This window comes from Procambarus clarkii, chromosome 2 (genome assembly GCF_040958095.1).
Source record: "Procambarus clarkii isolate CNS0578487 chromosome 2, FALCON_Pclarkii_2.0, whole genome shotgun sequence".
Classification (NCBI taxonomy): domain Eukaryota; kingdom Metazoa; phylum Arthropoda; class Malacostraca; order Decapoda; family Cambaridae; genus Procambarus; species Procambarus clarkii.
Genome location: NC_091151.1, coordinates 17,859,662 through 17,879,636, shown reverse-complemented (window position 1 = coordinate 17,879,636; position 19,975 = coordinate 17,859,662). Strand labels below are relative to the sequence as shown.

The following is a 19,975-nucleotide window of genomic DNA, read 5'->3' as shown; positions in this document are numbered from 1 at the left end:
CCTGCCTGCATCCGGTTCCTTACCGTCTGTAGGTTCAGGGCGGGGTGTTTGGTGGTGTTGAGACTCGGGCAGTCTCGGGGAATTCCCCTTCCGGGGTAGTGACGGGGGCATTTGGGCCTGTTCCTCCAGCCGTGTTGTATGAGTCTGCCAGTGGGCTCCCTTCCTTAGTGTTTTCACGGCTGCCCCGGTTTTCTGGTACGGCCGGGGCTTTGGGGGAACGGCTCGGCCCCAGGGCCTGTCGTGTAGGTTCCCGGGGCTGGGGAGGGGCTGACTTGGGGGGGCCTTGGCCCCGTTAGACCCCGTGGGGTTTTTTATCCCCCTCTAGGCGGGGCTTGTGGTTACGCGGAGTGGGGTCTTTCCTCCCCACTCGCCGTACGTGCTGTTGGACGTCGGCCCCTCCCCGGGCTCGGTTCCTTGGCCTTTGAGTCGGTTGGTTCCGTCCTGTGGGTGGATGTTTCCTCCCCCGCTTTTTGGGACGGTGTTTTTGTCATGTTTCCCCGTTCGATGGGGTTCTGCGTGACTTCTGATCTCGGGTGCGCCTGCGCCTTCGTGTGCCTTCGGGACTAGTGTTGGCTTCTGTGTTCTCGAGGGTACGGGAAGGTTTTTCGCTACTTCCCGCATTATTGGAACGTCTGTCGGCTCCTAGTACTTGTCGCCCTGTTGGGCTACTTGTCGCCCTGTTGGGCTACTTGTCGCCCTGTTGGGCTACTTGTCGCCCTGTTGGGCTACTTGTCGCCCTGTTGGGCTACTTGTCGCCCGGTTGGGCTACTTGTCGCCCGGTTGGGCTACTTGTCGCCCGGTTGGGCTACTTGTCGCCCGTTTGGGTTCCTTTTTTTTTTTTTTTTTGGGGCTCTTTGCTTCTTTGGCCGGTTCTATTGTTCCTGCTTCCTCTTTTGGCTCCTTTTCTCGTGCAATAGTCCTGGCTGGCGCCTTCCCGCAGGGAGGGTGTGCGGTTCGGCCAGCGTGTTATGCGCATGCGCTGTGGAGTTTGTTTTGGTCTGGGCGGTGTTTCAGTGCTGGGGTTTTGCGCCCTTTTTTGCTACAGTGCTTCGCCTCTCGTTCTTCTCCCTGGCTGAGGTATGTGCCCCTTCGCGCCGGGGGTGTCCTGGTTCCCAGTTGTGGGGAGGACACCGCGGTTTTCCCTGTGTCATGGGTGTGGACCGCCTCCTTCGCCTCTCCCTGTTCTCCTGCGGGTCCGGCAGGGTCCGGCTCTGGCGTCTTCACCTGGCGGTGCTCCCAAGTTCTTCTGGGCACGGTTGAGTCGTGTCAAGTTCGAGCCACCATTCGCCAGGTGAGTTTCTGCGGTCTGGCGTCTTTTGGCCGGGCGCTGGATGCGGCGGTGTTTATATACCTATCTTTATTTAGGTATGTTTTTGTACGACTGAGACCGTTCGCACACCAGTGACTGTCCCTTTCTCACCCCTTCCTGTCCCCCTCATGTGCATGTCCAACCCATGCTGGAGTCATTCAGGGGACCCTCCTTTTTTAATGTTGTGAGGTGTGGGGGTTGTAGGGTTGGTTCTGTACTCACCTGGTGAGGCTCCTGGCTGTGCTTGCAGGATTTGAGCTCTGGCTCTTGGGTCCCGCCTATCTGGTAGAACTTGGGGGATAGTACCAGTGGAGTGCAGTGGTGCTATTGGCACTTTTGGGGAACACTGTATTACCATCAGTGGTCTGTGCTTGTTACACGACCTACTTGCGAGCATAAGCCTTCTTGCTGGTTCGTCCGTGGACTTCCAGGGCGCACTGGCCTGTTTTCGTATGGCAGTTCCGGCCCGTCCTGGTTGTGGGGGTATGTGGGCCGGTGGACTGCTCCTAGCAGCTGCCTGGTGGGCCATCTTCTGGCCGGTCTGGCCTGACCTTGGGCCGGGCTTGAGGTGTAAAAGAGCTCCCAGTACCTCATCCAGCAGGTATCGAGCGGGGTTTCTCCGCCGTCGGTCGCCTGGTGCAGGTTTCTGGGCCTGCAGGGTTTTGTCGTGTCTCCGTTGGCCCTGTCTGGGGTCTGCCTGCTCCGTTCTCTGCCTTTGCAGAGGGGAGTTGCTATTTACATGTTGCATGTTGCAGTGGTGCCTGTTGCTGCTGCGGCACGTGTGCATTGGTACCGTGTTTCACGGTGGCGTGTCCTTGTTCCTGTGTCCGGTTGTGGAGTGGCACTTTGCTGCCGTTTTGTGCCTGGGGATTGCGTGGGGTTTTTGTCCCTGCCTGATTGTCCACCCCTGGTTGTTCTCCTGGTTTTTTTTTTTTTTTTTTTGTGCTTCTGCTCTTTCTTCCTGCCTCCTCTGCAGCAGGGATGTTCTGCGTGTGTTCTTAGGCATTGGTCAGCCTGTGTCCTGTGATGTGCTTCTTTGTCTCGGTCTGTTGCAGTTGTTCGTGCCCCTTGGTTCGGGTCCTGTTCTGGCGGCAACCCTTCCGCCTTCTTTGGTTTTCCTAGCTTGCCCTGCTGGTTGTTGTTTTTTTTTTTTTTTTTTTTGTTTGGGGGGGTTCTTGCGATGTCTCGCGTCGGACCCGTCGTTTCTGAACTCCTGGCGGGCTTGCATGCTTCGGGGAGTTTTTCTGTTCGGCAGACGTTCCATCTCCTTGTGCCGCCTGGGTTTCGGTGGTCGCGCCCGAGATCTTCTCGCGGCTCCGCCTTTTTCCTGGGCTCGGGGGGGCCTTGTCGGGGCTGCTTATGTTCTGCCTCGTGGTCTCGCCTCCGGTTTGGTGGTCGGGTGGCTTCGTGGTAAGTGTCCCACCTGCGTGCTTCTCTTGGCGGCAGTATGGGGTATTTTGGCGGTCCTTCCTTTTCCTGTCCCTTCTTAGGTGGTTCCTCTTGTTAGCTTGGTTTACTCTCGGCTTGGTTTTCTAGTGGGGGTTGGGGGCCGTCGTCTTGCCACATACTGTCGCCTCTTTTCGTGCGGCGCAGGCGGAGCCGCTTCAGCTTGCTTTCGGTCTTGGTGTTGCTTCTGCACCGTTAGTCAGCTGTCTTTTGCGTCATTTCACCTCCGGCCTGTTCGTGCGCCGCTTGCACCATCCTGGTCTCTGGTCAGCGTGCTCTGTCTTCTCCTCGGTTGGTAGTGCCCCTTCGGTTCCGGTGTGTTTTTTCGTCGGCTCTTTCCTTTGGGCCTTTGCCTCTGGGGGTCGGTTCGCTGAGTTTTCTTGCTCCTTCGGTTTTAGTGTTTTGGTTGTTTGATGGCAGCAGTCTCCATCTTTTCTGGCGCGGGGTGGGGCTGCTGCATTCTGGAGGGGTCCAGGGTTTGTTGGTGCTTCGTTGGTCGGGCCGGGGGTGTGTCGTTTTTGTGTTCAGTGGCGGCCCTCCGCTGTTGTTTGCGTGCCACGGCGTTTGGGTCCGGAGCGTGTTTTGCGTTGATCCGGTTCTGTTCTTCCCGGTTCGCGGGTGATGGTGTCCCGGGTGGTCAGCCGTGTTCTTGCGGCTAAGCTGCCTGTGTTCTTCCCTCATGCCTGTGGCGTTCGTGGCTTCGCTGCTCTCGCTGCCGTCTGGGCGACGTGGCCTTGCAGTCTTTCGGGCATGGATTTTTGGTGTTCGTGCAGGGGCCTTGCTGCTCGTGGTTCTCGTGTTGTTCCCGGGATTTTCGGGGCTGTGGCGCCTTGGGTTGGCGTTTGCTGCCGGTTGTCTCGCCTCCTTAGGGGGTGCGTGGTGTCAGCCTCTCGGTTTTGTCCCTTTGACCTTCCTCTGTGGGTAGTTAGCTCCGGGGAGCCGACGGGGCTCCCCCCAGAAAACCAGCGTTGAATGTAATGAAACTCCATTTTCTGGGTGAGACCCGGAGGCTCCCCGGCAACCCTCCCTCCCTCCGGTCGGCGTTTTTCGCGTGTTTTGACATCCAGCCTCAGAACTGATGGGTGGATAGCCGGCGTGGGAGGTCTGGGGCTCCCCCTTCCCCCTCCCGGGGAGGGGGGAGCTGCGCAGACAGCGGCGCGGTGACGTATGACGTCATACTAGTTTCCTTGTTTTCTGTTGAGTTCTATTCACTAGTTCGGCTTAGGTAGCAATTTTCACCAGAATAGGGGTTTGTTTTGGAATGCTTACCTTTCTGGATGCTTGACCCGGTCGATGGCAGACATAGAATGCTTCCAACCACACGGGGGTTTCTATAGGCCATTGCTCCCCTTGCCTCTCTGAGGGGGCCAGGTTCTGGCTCGTGGTCCCCGGTAGGCCCTAGAACTCCATACACATGACTGATGCCAAAGTCTGACATTAGCATATCAGCCGGTAAAGCTCCGGGGAGCCTCCGGGTCTCGCCCAGAAAATGGCGTTTCATTACATTCAACGCTGGTTTTTTGTGTCTTTCGGTCTCTAGCCCTCTCGCAATTTCCATTGAACCAATTCTGTTTCCTAGTTCTGCATCTCTGTTTTGGTATAAATTTTTTTGTGCCTTTATCATATATTTCACAAAACTTGCCATACATCTCATTCACTTCCTTGCCTAGCATCAAGTCTGTCCAATTATACTCACTAAAAAAATTTCTAAGGTCACCATAATATCCTCTCCTGAAGTCTGGTTTTTCAACTGCTTCAACCTCCTTATTTTCTTCCAGCTTATAACGCATTGCATACTTTATTCCCAAAAAGACATGGTCACTTTTACCCAAGGGAGGAAGGTACTGAATGTCAAATATCTCTTCCTCCTTCCTGGTAAATATCAAATCTAGCATGGAGGGAACGTCCCCTTCCCTCATCCTCGTAGCTTGTTTAACATGTTGATACAAGAATGTTTCCAGGATGAGGTCTACAAATTTACAGGTCCAAAAATCTTCTGTTTTAGCTTCATATGCTTCCCAGTCTATGGATTTCAAGTTGAAGTCACCGACTATCAACAGTCGTGATCTATCGTTATCCGCTCTCGCTATAATCTCTCTCATTATTGTTATAAGACCTTCACGTTTACTATCTAGCTCCTCCTTTGACCATGTGCTGCTTGGCGGTGGACTATATGCATTTATCATCATTAGTTTATCATCCTCATAGCAGATCTCTAGTGCTATTATGTCAACTTCTTGGGGATTGGCAGTCATTATTTCCTTCACCTTTAGGTGTTCTTTTACCAGCACAGCAACGCCACCGCCTTTCCTAATTTTTCTGTCCCGTCTCCAAATTGAGTAGCCCCTTGGGAATATGACCTCATTTAAAATTACATCTTCAAGTTTTGTCTCCGTGAGTGCAACAATGTCTGGTGTCTGCAGCTGTATTACATCACTTAACTCCAGTATCTTCGATCTCACTCCATCTATGTTGGTGTATGCAATCTTCAGGAACTTGTTTCCCCTCTCCTTATTCTTCACTCCCCCTCTCTCTATTGATTTTGTTGGTTTGCCTTTATGTACCACTTTACTGGTTTGCCTACCCCTATCACTTTGTAGAAAAAAGAATTTATTTCTTCTTCATTCCTGCTCTCATTTAAATGTTTTGCCTCGGCGAGGTTCAGTTTCAGCTTCTCTCTATCTTCTTTTGAAAGATCTTTGTCTTAACGACCACCCTTTCCCATCCTCATCCCTTTGCAATTTTCTAGCATTCCTTAGTACTTCTTCCATCTGTTTGGCACCGTTTAGGGTGATCCTCAAAGGTCGTGTTGATACAAGATGTGTTGATACAAAAAATGTGTTGATACAAGAATGTCTCCAGAATGAGGTTCACAAATCTGCATGTCCAAAAGTCCTCCGTTCTTGCTTCATAGGCCTCCCAGTCTATTGCTCTAAAGTTGAAGTCCCCCAGTATCAACAGTCGTGATTTATCTTTATCTGCTTGTACAATAATATCTCTCATGACCATTATGAGGCCCTCTCGTTTGTCATCCAGTTCTTCCTTTGTCCACGTGTTGCTTGCTGGTGGGCTGTAGGTATTTACAATTATCAGCTTATCATCCTGATTCCAGACCTGCAATGCCATTATGTCAATATCTCGAGGGTTTTCAAATATTAACTCTTTTACCTACAGGTGTTTTTTCACCAGTACAGCCACTCCTCCTCCATTCCTAGTTTTCCTGTCACGTCTCCAAACTGAGTAGCCTCTTGGGAATATGACTTCATTTATTATATTTCCTTCAAGTTTCGTTTCTGATAATGCAACAATATCTGGGACCCTAAGCTGGATTATATCTTGTAACTCCAAAGTTTTTGACCTCACTCCATCTATGTTGGTATATACAATTTTCAGGAACATGTTCCCTTTTCCTTTGCTCTTTACTCCCCCTTCCACTACTGATCTTGTTGCTTTGTTTTTATGTACCATTTCACAAGCTTTCCAGTCCCTGTCACTTTGTAAAAAAAAGAATTTCTGTCTTCTTCATTTCTATCCCCATTTAGACGTTTTGCCTCAATTAGGTTCATTTTCAGCTTTTCTCTGTCTTCCTTGGAGAGGTCTTGTCTTATTGACCAAGATTTGCCAACCTCATCACTCTGCAGTTTCCTGGCATTTCTTAGCACTTCCATCATGTTTTTCACTCCATTAAACGTCACCCTTAAGGAAGCGGTTTTTTTCTTTCTCATATTTTCCTATTCTTCTAAAATCACTGACATTTTCCTTTGAGCCTTCTCCTAAACCTACTATTTTCTCTATGATTTTCATCTCTTCTGCCGCTCGGTCCACCCTAGATGAAATTTCCTTCTCTAAACATCCAAAAATGATTATGGACTTAGTTCTATCTGCAGTGTTTTGTACCAGTTTACTGTTGGTAACCAGTTCTTTCCTAATTGCTTGCCTAATTTCTGCTTCTTGTTGGTCATTTCTGGTTTTGAATACCGAACACACTTCTTTGATAGTCTCTTTCTCTTTTACAACTTCAGCATATGTCTCTTTTATTTCTTCTTTATACTTTTCTAGTTCTTTATTCACCTCCTCTATGTGAGTTGTCAGTGAAGTTTCCAGTTGGAGATCCTTACCTAACTCTATGTTAGCCCTCAGGCTTGCTTGGAGTTGTCCCTGTATGCGAGTTTTTCGGAAGACGAGCAGGATTTCCTCGAAAAATATGTCTCGGAACGCGAGGGTTACCTCGGGACGCGAGTTTGTTGATACGCGTACAGGCCGACCTAGCGCGTGGTGGTTCGGCGATCGTCGCCCCTCTGCCCCGCCGCCCCTCAGTTTACCATTGTCTCGCGCTCAGTGACTACCCCACATCAGCCTATGTGAGGATGACAATAGAAGAGAAACGAGATCATTCGGAAGCATGAGAACAGTACATGTGTTGTTGAACTTTGTAGGCAATACAACAAAGCCACATCAACAATATGCACTATACTTAAGAAGAAAAATGAGATTATGGGTGCTAAAGTGGCAAAAGGAGTAAGAACATTAACGAAACAAAGACCACAAATACTTGAAGTGGAAATGTTGTTATTAATTTGGATACATGACAAGGAGTTAAGGGGTGATAGTGTTTTGGAGGCCATTATTTGTGAGAAAGCCAGGGTGTTGCACGAAGACCTTCTAAAGAATACCCCTGCAACGAGTGATGCAGATACGAAAGAGTTTAAGGCAAGCAGGGGCTGGTTTGAAAAATTTAGAAGGAGAAGTGGTATCCATAGTGTTACAAGGCATGGGGAGGCAGCCAGCTCAGACAAACCAGCCGCTGGACGATTTATTGACGAATTTAAAGAGTTTGCAGAGGCTGAGGGATACCTACCACAACAAGTGTTTAATTGTGATGAAACAGGACTGTTTTGGAAAAGAATGCCTAAGAGGACATACATTACCAAGGAGGAAAAATCCTTGCCTGGACACAAGCCTATGAAAGATAGGTTAACGCTTGTGGTGTGTTCAAATGCGAGTGGCGATTTGAAAATTAAACCCTTGCTAGTGTATCATTCTGAAAATCCAAGGGTTTTCAAACAGTATAAAGTGCAGAAAACCCAAATGTGTGTGATGTGGAAGGCTAATAAAAAAGCATGGGTGACTAGGCTTATTTTATCGGAGTGGGTGAATGAAGTGCTGTGCCCTGGCATAGAAAAATATCTGCAGGAGAAACATTTGCCACTCAAAGCCGTGCTTCTCCTTGACAATGCTCCTGCTCATCCTCCAGGCTTGGAAGATGATTTGTTGCCCAGATACAATAAATTCCTCACAGTTAAATTCCTTCTTCCTAACACTACTCCTCTAATTCAGCCTATGGACCAGAAAATCATAGCGAATTTTAAGAAACTTTATGAAAGGGCACTTTTCCGGAAATGTTTTGAAGTGACTGAAGCCACAAACCTCACCCTCAAAGAGTTCTGGAAACAGCATTTTAACATTTGTAGTGCTTTAAAACTCGTTGACAAAGCCTGGCAAGAAGTGACTCAAAGAACCCTGATCTCTGGCTGGAGAAAATTGTGGCCTGAATGTGTGAGAGAACTAGACTTTGAGGGGTTTGAGCCTATAAATGATGCGCCTATTGTTGAGGAAATTGTTAGTCTAGGTCAGCAAATGGGCTTGGAATTGGATGGTGATGATGTGGAGGAGTTGATGGAAGAACACAACGAAGAACTGACCACCGAAGAACTCCTAGCCCTTCAACAGGAACAGCAAGCCAACGCAGCAGCGGATGATTCTGCAGTGGAGGAGGAGGTGGCAGCAGCAGCAGCGAATGTCCCTTCTGCAGTAATTAAGAAGGTGTGTCAGATGTGGGAAGAGATTCAAACAATTGTTGAAAAGACTCACCCAGAGAAAGCTGTAGTAGGCCGTTGTCTTAATCTTTTCAATGACAATGTGATGCCTTACTACAGAGAGAGCTTGCGAAGAAGGGAAAAGCAAGCTTCCATGGACAGATTTGTGGTGAGGAAATCGAGCAGTGAGCCTCAACCAGGACCTAGTGGCACTCAGATAAAACGTCCCAGGGAGAGCACACCAGAAAGGTCCTCACTGCCTGATGTGATAATGGAAGGGGACTCCACTTCCAAACAGTAACTCCTCTCCTCCTCCCCCTCCCCCTCCTCACCATCTTCCATACACCTACAGCATTCAACAGCAAGGTAAGTAATAACTTGAACATAGTTTTGTAGGTTTATTTAGATGAATTAGGTATAAAAATTTAGTATGATGTGGGGGTTTTGGGGTAGTCGGGAACGGATTAATTCATTTCCCTTTATTTCTTATGGGGAAATTAGCTTTGGAATACGAGTTTTCGGAATACGAGGCGTCTCCAGGAACCAATTAAACTCTTGATACCTGGTTACCTGGTTGATGGGGTTCTGGGAGTTGTTCTACTCCCCAAGCCTGGCCCGAGGCCAGGCTCGACTTGTGAGAGTTTGGTCCACCAGGCTGTTGCTTGGAGCGGCCCGCAGGCCCACATACCCACCACAGCCCGGTTGGTCCGGCACTCCTTGGAGGAATAAATCTAGTTTCCTCTTGAAAATGTCCACGGTTGTTCCGGTAATATTTCTTATGCTTGCTGGGAGGACGTTGAACAACTGCGGACCTCTGATGTTTTGATGGCATACCTCTTAAACTGAGGTATGCCTGTACAAGTAACACAACCCACCCCTGAGGCTGACCCAATAGACATCCTATCAATAGCTACAAACACTGACATCTGCCCAAACAAAATTACCATTGCTGGACACACGTCGTTTGAACTGATGATGGGAAAAACTCCTAAATAACTCCTTAGCACACCTTCTTCTTGAGATGATTTCGGTTCTTTTTAGTGTCCCCGCGGCCCGGTCCTCAACCAGGCCTCCACCCCCAGGAAGCAGCCCGTGACAGCTGACTAACACCCAGGTACCTATTTTACTGCTAGATAACAGGGGCATAGGGTGAAAGAAACTCTGTCCATTGTTTCTCGCCGGCGCCTGGGATCGAACCCGGGACCACAGGATCAGAAGTCCAGCGTACTGTCCGCTCGGCCGACCAGCGCCCGACCACCTTACCAAAATCACTCCCAGGCTTATTTGCCACAAACCCCAACCACCAGTACCACGAGTAAGACACAGCCCCCATCCACATCCAGGTATCCAACAGGTACTACTATTGTCATGCCAAGGAAAACAGACGCGTCCATAACCCAAACATCCTAAACGGCTCCCCTAACCTTCATGACGTGGAAGGCAAAAAACATTAAAACTTCCTTCACAGAACTTAAACAATTCCTTTACTCATCCAAACCGGACTTAGCTTTCATAACTGAATCCTGGCTCACTCCCAAACAAAATCCTTTATATAAAAACTTTCAGATGCAGACTGGACAGACTCAACCATATGGGGGCTGGTATTTTCCTCCTAATACGAAGTAATATGACATGTAAACCTTTAACACTCATGCATTTTTGTGAATGGAAAACTAGAAATTTTAGCATGCCTAATACCTTACAATGGTACACACATGTCCTTTCTGGGTATATACAACCCTGGTGACACCGTGAACTGGAATTCTATATTAACCAATTATGACACCCGATCATTGTTACAGGCGACCTCAATGCCAACCACCCCACATGGAGTAGAGGTACCCAAAATACTGCAGGCACCGATCTATATAACTACTTAGACACTGCACCATATATTATTTTGCTGCCCTACCTTGCAACCTACTTTAACTACAGAGCTAATTATGAAGCCTCACTCGACGTCTGCTTTGGCTTGGCACACTTCAACATGAGCTACAGTTTCATACTGGACCAGATATTGGTAGTGACCACAAGCCCCTCATTATAAAATTTACTAACTTTCAGCCACCAACCCATCCACACACCCTCATTCTTTCCCTCCTGTGGTTCATTCAGTTCCCCCCCCCCCCCTCTTCTTCCAGCTCCCAAGGGTCTGAGGGCCTTGGGGTCGAGGCAGGGTTTCGAGGTTTCTGAGACTCGGGCGGTTTTGGGGATTGCTCCTTCCGGGATGGCAACAAAGGCATTCAAGTCCATTCCTCCAGCCGTAGTTCCGGGGTCTGACCAGTGGCCCCCTTCTCTTCCTGCTATTTCGGCCACCCCAGCTTTTTCTTGTGAGGTCGGAGCTTTGGAGGACGACTTGCCTCCAGTGCTTGACATGGAGGTTCCAGGGGTTTGGGAGGAGCTGCCTTGGGGGCCTTAGGACCCGTTGGACCCCGCCTGGGTTTTCCAACCCTCTTGGCGGGGCTTTCGATTACGAGAAGTGGGGTTTTCCTCCCCCCCACCCCTCTGAGTATGAGTTAGTTTGGGCGTCAGTGCCTTCCCGGGTTTGGTTCAGTGTTCCTTCTGGTCCATCGGTTCTGTCCTTCCTGTAGGGGCTTTTACCTCTTTCTCACCCCTTCTTATCTAGGACATGTATTCTTCTACGTCACGTCGCAATCGTGTTCTCATCGTATCAGGATCCTGCATGACTATTGGTTGCAGATGCCACTGACCCATGTGAGCCTCCGTGCTTTTGTGCTAGCTTCTCAAGGAACACGGAGGTTCAGGAAGACCTTCGATACTTCCAATATTATTGGAACATCTGTCATCTGCTGGTGAGGCTTACCTCCAGTCCTTTATAATACTTGTTGGTCCTCTTCCGTACAACTTACTGTTTTTGATACTATATCTCATTATTTTATAATTACATCTTCTCTCCGTACTCTGTCTCGACATTACTAATATTCGTTAACCCTTAAGCTGCTAAGGGGTCCTGAGGAGATTTACACTCCTGTGTGCAAGAAAAATAAAATTCTAAAGATAAATTTTGTCTTCTAAAAATGTTAATTTGTGTTCCCTGAGCACAAGAAAAAAAATTGTAGGTGACATATTTTGGGCGCAATAGGCAGAAGTAGTCTGGCAAAATGTGGGCGTTAACAGAGCGGTCGTCAGAGGCGGTCAGCATCACCTGAGCTATCTTGTGGGAGTTACCACAAAGATGATATTACCTAATTATTTCAATGTCTGATTGATTTTGTCCTAGTTTTTTGCAATAATATTATTCAATAGTGTGTAGTGTGATAGATTAATACAGTATAATAAAATGTGTGAATCATCACTATACTGTACTCAAAAGTATGGTGTTCATGTTAGCAGTTCAATTATTACATTCATAAAACAATAAACAAATAGTTTTGCAGTTATTATACTATATTCACACATTATATATATAAGTATCTACATGTTTTGTTCACCATAACTGTACAACTAAGCTGATATAGTTAGTTCAGGCACTAAGAGAAGTCGCTACACATAGTCAGCTGGCGGTTGCCTCCATCACTCATTCAAGGTCTGGCGCACTAAAATTTTTCCCCCAACAATACTGTTTGTAGTGTTATTACACAATATACACACATTATATATATAAGTATCTTCATGGTGTATGCACCGTAACTGTACACCTAAGCTTGTAGGGTGCCCAAAGAGCATAGTGGCCACCCCTACACAGCTAGACAAGTCATGCAGACGACGCCACCTCCGTCACCCATATGGCTCCTCCCAACATAATCCTTTTGCTGTTATTACACTAGTACACACATTATATACATAAGTATCTACATTTGTGTTCACCATAGAGAACCACTGAGCTGGTATGGTGAATGCAGATAACAACAGGTGGCCACACAGTCAGCAAATGACATTATCTCCCTCCCTCCAACAGCATTACTACTCCCACAGAGCACTAATTATCACAACAATCCTGCTATTATCACAATCCAGGTCATTTTTATCACAGTCGGGGGTCATCTGTAATATTGTCATCGCTAAATAAATGCAGTTACATATTTATTTTGACATTTTTTGGCGATGCTATGGCATCGTGCTATGCTAACATGGCCACAAGCTGAACAGCAATGCTGTTAGCTCATGCTGCGTGCGCCAGCCTTGGTTGCTCCAACAGTAATATATTATTTACTTTAATATTCCCCGGCTTTCACACCGGGGAATATTGGCCATGATTTTTTTTTAAACATGGCATCTGTTTATAAGAGCCCTGAGGAAGCTGATATGAACCCTGTGTAGCCGCGGGCCATTTGAATTGTGCCTGGCACCCTATGGCATATATATATGCCATGCGCACCGTGGGATATGTTACTCATGGCGTGTATATATACACACGCCATGCGCAGTTTAAGGGTTAAATACACCTTGTAGACACCCTCCCCGAAAGATGGGTGGTGCAGCTCGATCCTCAAGGTCATGCGCCGAGGGTGATTGTTTTGTTTATGGGCGGTGTCAACATGTGTTGGTGTTCCACGTCCTTTATTGCGGGTTATATGCTGCTCTCGCTCTTCTTCTCTCCAGTCATAACCCCCTAAATTCTGGGGAAAGTTCTGGATTTTATACGTGGGGAATACACCTACAGGTAGTTCTTTTCTCTGCTTACGGGTGTAGGGTGGCTCGGAGTGGCGCCGCCTCCACCTTTACACTTCACCTCATCTTCTACTGTTCACGCAACTCTGGACATAATTCACTAGCGTTGCTCCCGGAATATTACATGGTGCACGGATGTTCCTTGATTGTGCAGATATGTCCAACAGTCACTGAATGAACACTCCAGCCTCATAACAAATCAAAACAGTGTGCTGTGAATCTGTGAGGTCACATGGAAGAAGGCACTAGTGGTGGACCAAGTAGCTGTATATACAAAATATATCTTACCTGAATGTTACTTGAAGTACAGTATTACCGACACTTAACAACTTTGGAAATACTGGAGCCCCGCATTTAAGGACCTGGGTACAGCTCCATATAGGCCGTTTAATCAAAAGGATAATGACTTTGGCATCAGTCAGTGTGAAGGGAGTTCTAGGCCTACCGGGGACCATGAGCAAGAACCTGGCCCCCCTCAGAGAGGCACGAGGCGCAATGGCCTATAGAAATGCACATGTGGTTATGGAGCTTTTTTTGTCTGCCATTGCCCAGGGTCAGCCACCCAGAAAGGTAAGCGCCCCAAAACAAACCCCTGTTCTGGTTAAAAATACTCCTGAAAGTCAAACAAGTGGACAGAACTCCCCAAATGAAAATGAGCATCTCATCACGACGTCGTCACACTGCTTGTCTGAGCCTCTTTCCCCCCCCCCCTGTCCTGGGAAGTGAAAGGGGAAGCCCCAGACTCTTGTGCTGGCGACTCTTGTGTATCGTGTGGCACTGGCGGAACCGCTGCAGCTTGCTTTCGGCATTGATGTTACTTCTGCGCCGTTTTGCAAGCTGTCTAGGGTGTTTTTCACCTCCGGCCTGCTTATGCACTGCCTGAGTCGTCCTGGTCATTGGACAAGGTGCTCTCATATCTCTCTTCCCCTCAGTTTGTAGTGGCCCCTTCGGTTCAGGAATGTTTCTCCAAGGCTCTTTTTTCCTGTTGGCTTTGGCTTCTGGGGGTCGGGTCGGGAAGCTTTATGCTCTCCTCTGGCACAGTGGTTTCTGCTCTGAACTGATTGAATTCTGTACTAAATGTTCAGTGGAACACATAAATGTTCGATTAAGCGAGGAATGTTGGTCTAAGCGGTCACCGAGGCCTAGCGTCGGAGGTGGCTGTCATCAACTATGATTAGCCAAAGTGTAAACAGTTATACAGTGTTTCATTATGCTTACCCATTGTTTCTAGGGAGAAATGGTTGAAGGATGATAAAATGGTGTCAGGGGTCATTGGTGAGAGTTTTTATCAGGGGGCAAGTGGTATCAGTAGTTAGGGTTTATTGTTAGGGGGCAGGTTGTGTAAATTATTCTCATGGAAAGGAGGTTGTCAGTGGAGGAAGTTGTCAGGGAAGACGGGGGTAATAGTGGTGTCAGGGAAGGCAGGTTGTGTCAGTGGAGGAAGTTGTCAGGGAAGACGGGGGTAATAGTGGTGTCAGGGAAAACAGAGTAATAGTGGTGATAGTGGTGTCAGGGGAAGACAGGTTGTGTCAGTGGTGGAAGTTGCCTGGTCTTAGGTCTGGCCTGAGCCCTGGTCTGAGGTCTGGCCCGAGGCCTGGTCTGAAGCCTGGTTTGAGGTCTGGCCTGAGGCCTGGTCTGAGGTCTGGCCTAAGACCTGGCCTAAGGCCTGGTCTGAGGTGTGGCATGAAGCCTAGTGTGAGGTCTGGCCCGAGGCCTGGTCTGAGGCCAGGTCTGAGGTCTGGCCTGAGGCCTTAGCTGAGGTCAGGCCCGAGGCCTTGTCTGATGCCTGGGCTGAGGTCAGGCAAGAGGCCTTGTCTGATGCCTGGTCTGAGGTCTGACCCGAGGCCTGGTCTGAAGTCTGGTCTGAGGTCTGGCCTGAGGCCTGGTCTGAAGTCTGGCCTGAGGCCTTGTCTGATGCCTGGTCTGAGGTCAGGCCCGAGGCCTGGTCTAAGGTCTGGCCTGAGGCCTTGTCTGATGCCTGGTCTGAGGTCAGGCCCGAGGCCTGGTCTGAGGTCTGGCCTGAGGTCTGGCCTGAGGTCTGGCCTGAGGCCTGGTCTGAGGTCTGGCCCGAGGTCTGGCCCGAGGTCTGGCCTGAGGTCTGGCCCGAGGCCTGGTCGGAGGTCTGGTCGGAGGTCTGGCCCGAGGTCTGGCCCGAGGCCTGGTCCGAGGTCTGGCGCAAAGCCTGGTCTGGCCCAAGGCCTTCCAGTCTGGCCGCCACCCCACCCCCATCTCTACTGCTGACTTGCTACAACCCCCCCCCCCCCTCCCGCACCTGACTACCAGTGACTGGCCCCGACCCCCTCCCTCTACCACCGGCGGCCCGCCAACTGCCCCTCTCCTTTCGTCAGTTTGTTGAGAAAATTAGGTGATTTCGTTTGATTGGATTCAATAATGCTCATGTATGTATGTAGCATTTTTATTCCAAATTGTTTGTAAGTGATTGTTCTATCAAATGCCATAGTGAAAATGAAGAATTCATAATAAATGAATTGTTTATGAATATTTATAAAGACTGATACAGTTGGCTTATGGAAATCCTGGCCATTACATCATATTTGCGGCCACCAATAACAGTCACATAGTTATGATTTTAATATGGAATTGTTTACCAATGATTGTTCTATCATGTTACCTGCTTGATGGGGTTCTGGGAGTTCTACTCCCCAAGCCTGGCTTAAGGCCAGGCTTGACTTGTGAGAGCCCACAAGGTCCACTAGGCTGTTGCTTGGAGTGGCCCGCAGGCCCACATTCCCACCACAGTCCGGTTTGTCCAGCACTCCTTGGAGGAAACAATCTAGTTTCCTCTTGAAGATGTTCACTGTTGTTCCGGCAATATTTCTTATGCTCGCTGGGAGGACGTTGAACAACCGTGGACCTCTGATGTTTATACAGTGTTCTCTGATTGTGCCTATGGCACCTCTGCTCTTCACTGGTTCTATTCTGCATTTTCTTCTATACTGTTCACTCCAGTATGTTATTTTACTGTGTAGATTTGGGACCTGGCCCTCCAGTATTTTCCATATGTATATTATTTGGTATCTCTCTTGGCTCCTTTCTACTGCATGTGCCATGTTCAAAATGATAAATACATAATTAATAATTTTTCTGCGATATTTGTTTTGTTGATAGTGGATGTAGGACCTCTGTTATTTTCACATGAAGGGGAGGGGCAGCCTGGACTGACAGGTAGAACGAATTCTGCAGTAGAACGAATCGGCCTCGCCCCATATAGTTCGTTCAAGTGAGAATACACTGTATATCCATAACAGCCTGGATAACTTCAGGGAGCCTCCAGGTCTCACCCAGAAAATGGCGTTTCTTTACATTCAACACTAGTTTTTCTTGCTCAGCATCTCCTGCTGACTACCATCTCGTGTCATGTGGTGCTGGCGGAGCTACTGCAACTTTTGTTTCAGGTCGATGCTACCTCGGCTCCATTTTACAACTGTCTTGCACCTTGTTTCACCTATGGCCTGCTCATGTGCTGCCAGAACCTGCTTGATCTCTTGACTGCGTTCTTTTTTTTTTTTTTCTTCTCGGTTTGCGGTTTCCCCTTTGGTCTGTGCTTGTTGTCTTCAATGTTTTCGATTTTCCTTGCTTTCGATTAGACTGATGCTTCATGGTTTCCTATGGAGCCAGGGATTTTTGTTTGTTTGGCCCTGGTGAGCAGTTTGTTAGTTTGCAGTTGGCGCCTTCTTTTCTGACGGATGAAGAGTCAACTTCTGGAGGGATCCTTGGGTCTTTGTTACTTGGTTGGTTTGACCGAATGCATTGTGTGCTGTGTCCGGTAATGGCTGTTTGCTGCTACCTGTGTGTAACCAATTCTGCCTTGGTGGCTGCCTTGTGAGTTGCTCCAGTAACATTGTCCCCTTCCCCCCCACCTCCCCTCTCTGTTTCAAGACTTGTGTTTCTCAGGTCATCTGCATTGTTATTAGCATTGCTAGCCTATAATCTTTCCTGTTGCCCTTAGTGTTCAGGATTGTGTCACACTGTTATCAGCGTTCTCGGACGTCTCCAGGGCTTCTGTTTGGGCATGAGGGTTTCAGAGATCAGGCAGGGTTCTAGTGGCTTGGTATCTTGCTGCTGTTGCATGGGTTGAGCATTCTTGTGGGGCTTTGGGCCATGACTCTCAGCCAAGAGCCACCTCTTCATCTTGCTTCCTGTGGTGCTCCATGGGGTGTGCCTATTTCTTTTCTTCTCCAGGGGTAAATAGCTAAGGGAGCCACAAGAGGCTTCCCCCAGAAAACCTTCATGGAATGTAATGAAATGCTGTTTTCTGGGGGAGCCCTGGTAGCTTCCAAGGACCCTTCCCTTCCTCCATGTTGTCGAAGGTTTAGTTACATCTGCCATAGTACTGAGGGTGGAGATGCCGACTGACTGACAGCTGTGTCCTCCCCGACCAAATAAGTGGAGGAGGTGGGGGGCGAATGAGCTTACACTAGTTCCAAGAGATTTTGAGCATTTGCTTACATAGTTGGGGAGTTCTTTCACCAATCTTCTTGGGGCCTACAGTCTCTATTAATTCCAGCAGTGGTTTGTCTTGGCTCACTGACATTTTGGTTGCCTTGCACTGTGGTGGAATAAATAAATAATGTCACTGCTCCCTGTGCCCCTGTGAGGGGGACCATGTCCTGGCACTGGTCCCTGGTAGGCCAATACAACTCCAACACAACTACCAGAAAGATGCATTTCAATGCATTCAGTGCTTATTTTTGGTTACTTGGACAGATAATACAAAAGATTGATGCGTGGGGTTAGGGTTAACTTATTAAAATCAATAAATTAATTTTTTTTTCAGGGAATTTTGCTTGTTGGTACCCCAGAGCAGAAGGCCAAATATCTTCCCAAGGTAGCATCTGGGGAAAACATAGCAGCTTTTGCCCTGACAGAGCCCTCTAGTGGGTCAGATGCTGGATCCATCAGAAGTCGAGCAGTGCTGTCCAAGGACGGCTCTCACTATGTTCTCAATGGCTCAAAGATCTGGATCAGCAATGGTGGCTTGGCAGAAATATTTACTGTGTTTGCTCAGACTCCTGTCACAGATCCCAACACAGGTTAGAAACCTTATAATTCAAAAATTAGACACTAATTGAAGTGAGTTTGAGTTTGTTTTAGTATGTGGACTTTCAGGACAATAATAGTAATAATAAGGAAAGATTGACTTTCATTATATATGTGACGTACATTATATGCATTACATTTGTCTGGAAATCTACCAGTGAATAAATTATTTGTATTTATTTGGACTGCAAATTTATGAATTATTATTTTATTATTATTATTAAGTGGACTGTACAGTACCACCTCGATTCAGCATAATATATGGGACCAACCATGGTGCGTTGGTGCATTGGATTCGTTGCAAGAGGTGACCTTCAAGAAGCGTTTGCGTCAGTGTCTTTTTTCTGGGGGTTAGCCCCTTCGGCTCCCCGAAGCTTACTAGGCTGGTATGCTAAGGTCAGAATGTGGCATCAGTCATATATATGGAGTTCTATGGGCCTACTGGGGACCACGAGCCAGAACCTGACCCCCTCAGAAGAGGCAAGGGGAGCAATGGCCTATAGAAACCCCCGTGTGGTTGGAGGCATTCTATGTCTGCCATCGACCGGGTCAGGCACCCAGAAAGGTAAGCATCCCAAAACAAACCCCTATTCTGGTGAAAATATTGCTACCAAAAGCCGAACAAGTGGATAGAACTCCCCTAAATGAAACGAGCAAACGATTAAGACGTCACACGTCGCCGCGCCTCTGTCTGCGCAGCTCCCCCGACCCCGGGAGGGAAAAGGGGTGGCCCCAGACCCCTCACGCTGGCTATCCACCCTTTAGTTCTTAAGTTGGTGATAGAGGCTACGGTCGTGTACTCTGCCTCCAGACATAATTTCAGCACTGTGCTTTGAGTGTGGTGGCTGTCTTCTAGGGGGAGCAAGAGCCAGGAGTTATTCTCCAGTACTCGGGCTGCATGCGCCTAGGGTTCTGTTCCCTGGGTGCTCTGTAAGTACTGCCCTTGGAGCTTGGGGTTACCTTCCACAAGTTCATTGGGTCCTGCCTCTCCTGGCCGTTTTACTGCTTGGTTTTTTGGCCGCTCTTTGGGTACTTGGGTGTTTTGTCTCCCTTGTTTACCTTAGGGTAAGAGGCAGTTTGCACTGGTTTGGGGTGCTGCGCAGGTTGTTTTCACTGATTAGTGGCCGGCTCTGTTCCTCTAGGGTACACTGTCCTCTTGCGGGGTTTTCTTTTTTTCTTTTTCTTTTTGCCTTGTGGGGAGGGATCTGCCCTGCTTTCTGGCCACTTGTGCTTGACCTATTACGGTTCTTCTCTGGTGGTGCCCCCTGCTAGGTCCCCGTGAGTGTACACATCCCTGGGGTGCAGCTTTAGTGAGTTTGCTTGGTAGTTTTGGGTGCCAGTTAGCAGTACCCTGCCAGGGGTTACCTGGGCATGAGTCTCGTTAAGCGCTCAGGGCCCTGGGAAACCCCTGGGTGCACGTGGGTTTGATGGATGTGACCCTGGGGTCCCCCCCCTCTCTTCATGCGAGTTTGAGGGTTGTTCGGTCCCCTTGTCTCAGGGTGACCCTCACTGTCTTTGCCTCCGTCATGCTGCCTGTTGGGTCAGTGACTATTTCGACCCTGAGTCCTGTGAGTTCTGCTGCTTTCTAGTGACTCAATTTACCCAGTCTAGTGATGATCTTATGAGGGTACAGGCGGCACAGGCGTTGCATGAGCATCTTAGGTTGTTGCAATGTGCTCGGTTGGTTGATCACCTGGATGCCCTGAGGCTG

The 19,975-nt window shown here is 48.5% G+C and overlaps 1 protein-coding gene across 1 annotated transcript in view; it reads left to right on the top strand.

The window, feature by feature from the left end:
- Positions 1-19,975, top strand: part of Acadvl (Acyl-CoA dehydrogenase very long chain) — a 224,065-nt gene that overhangs the window by 93,879 nt on the left and 110,211 nt on the right. The window contains exon 5 of the mRNA XM_045748593.2: positions 18,002-18,257. Coding sequence (XP_045604549.1) covers positions 18,002-18,257 — 256 coding nt within the window. The remainder of the gene's footprint in view (positions 1-18,001; positions 18,258-19,975) is intronic.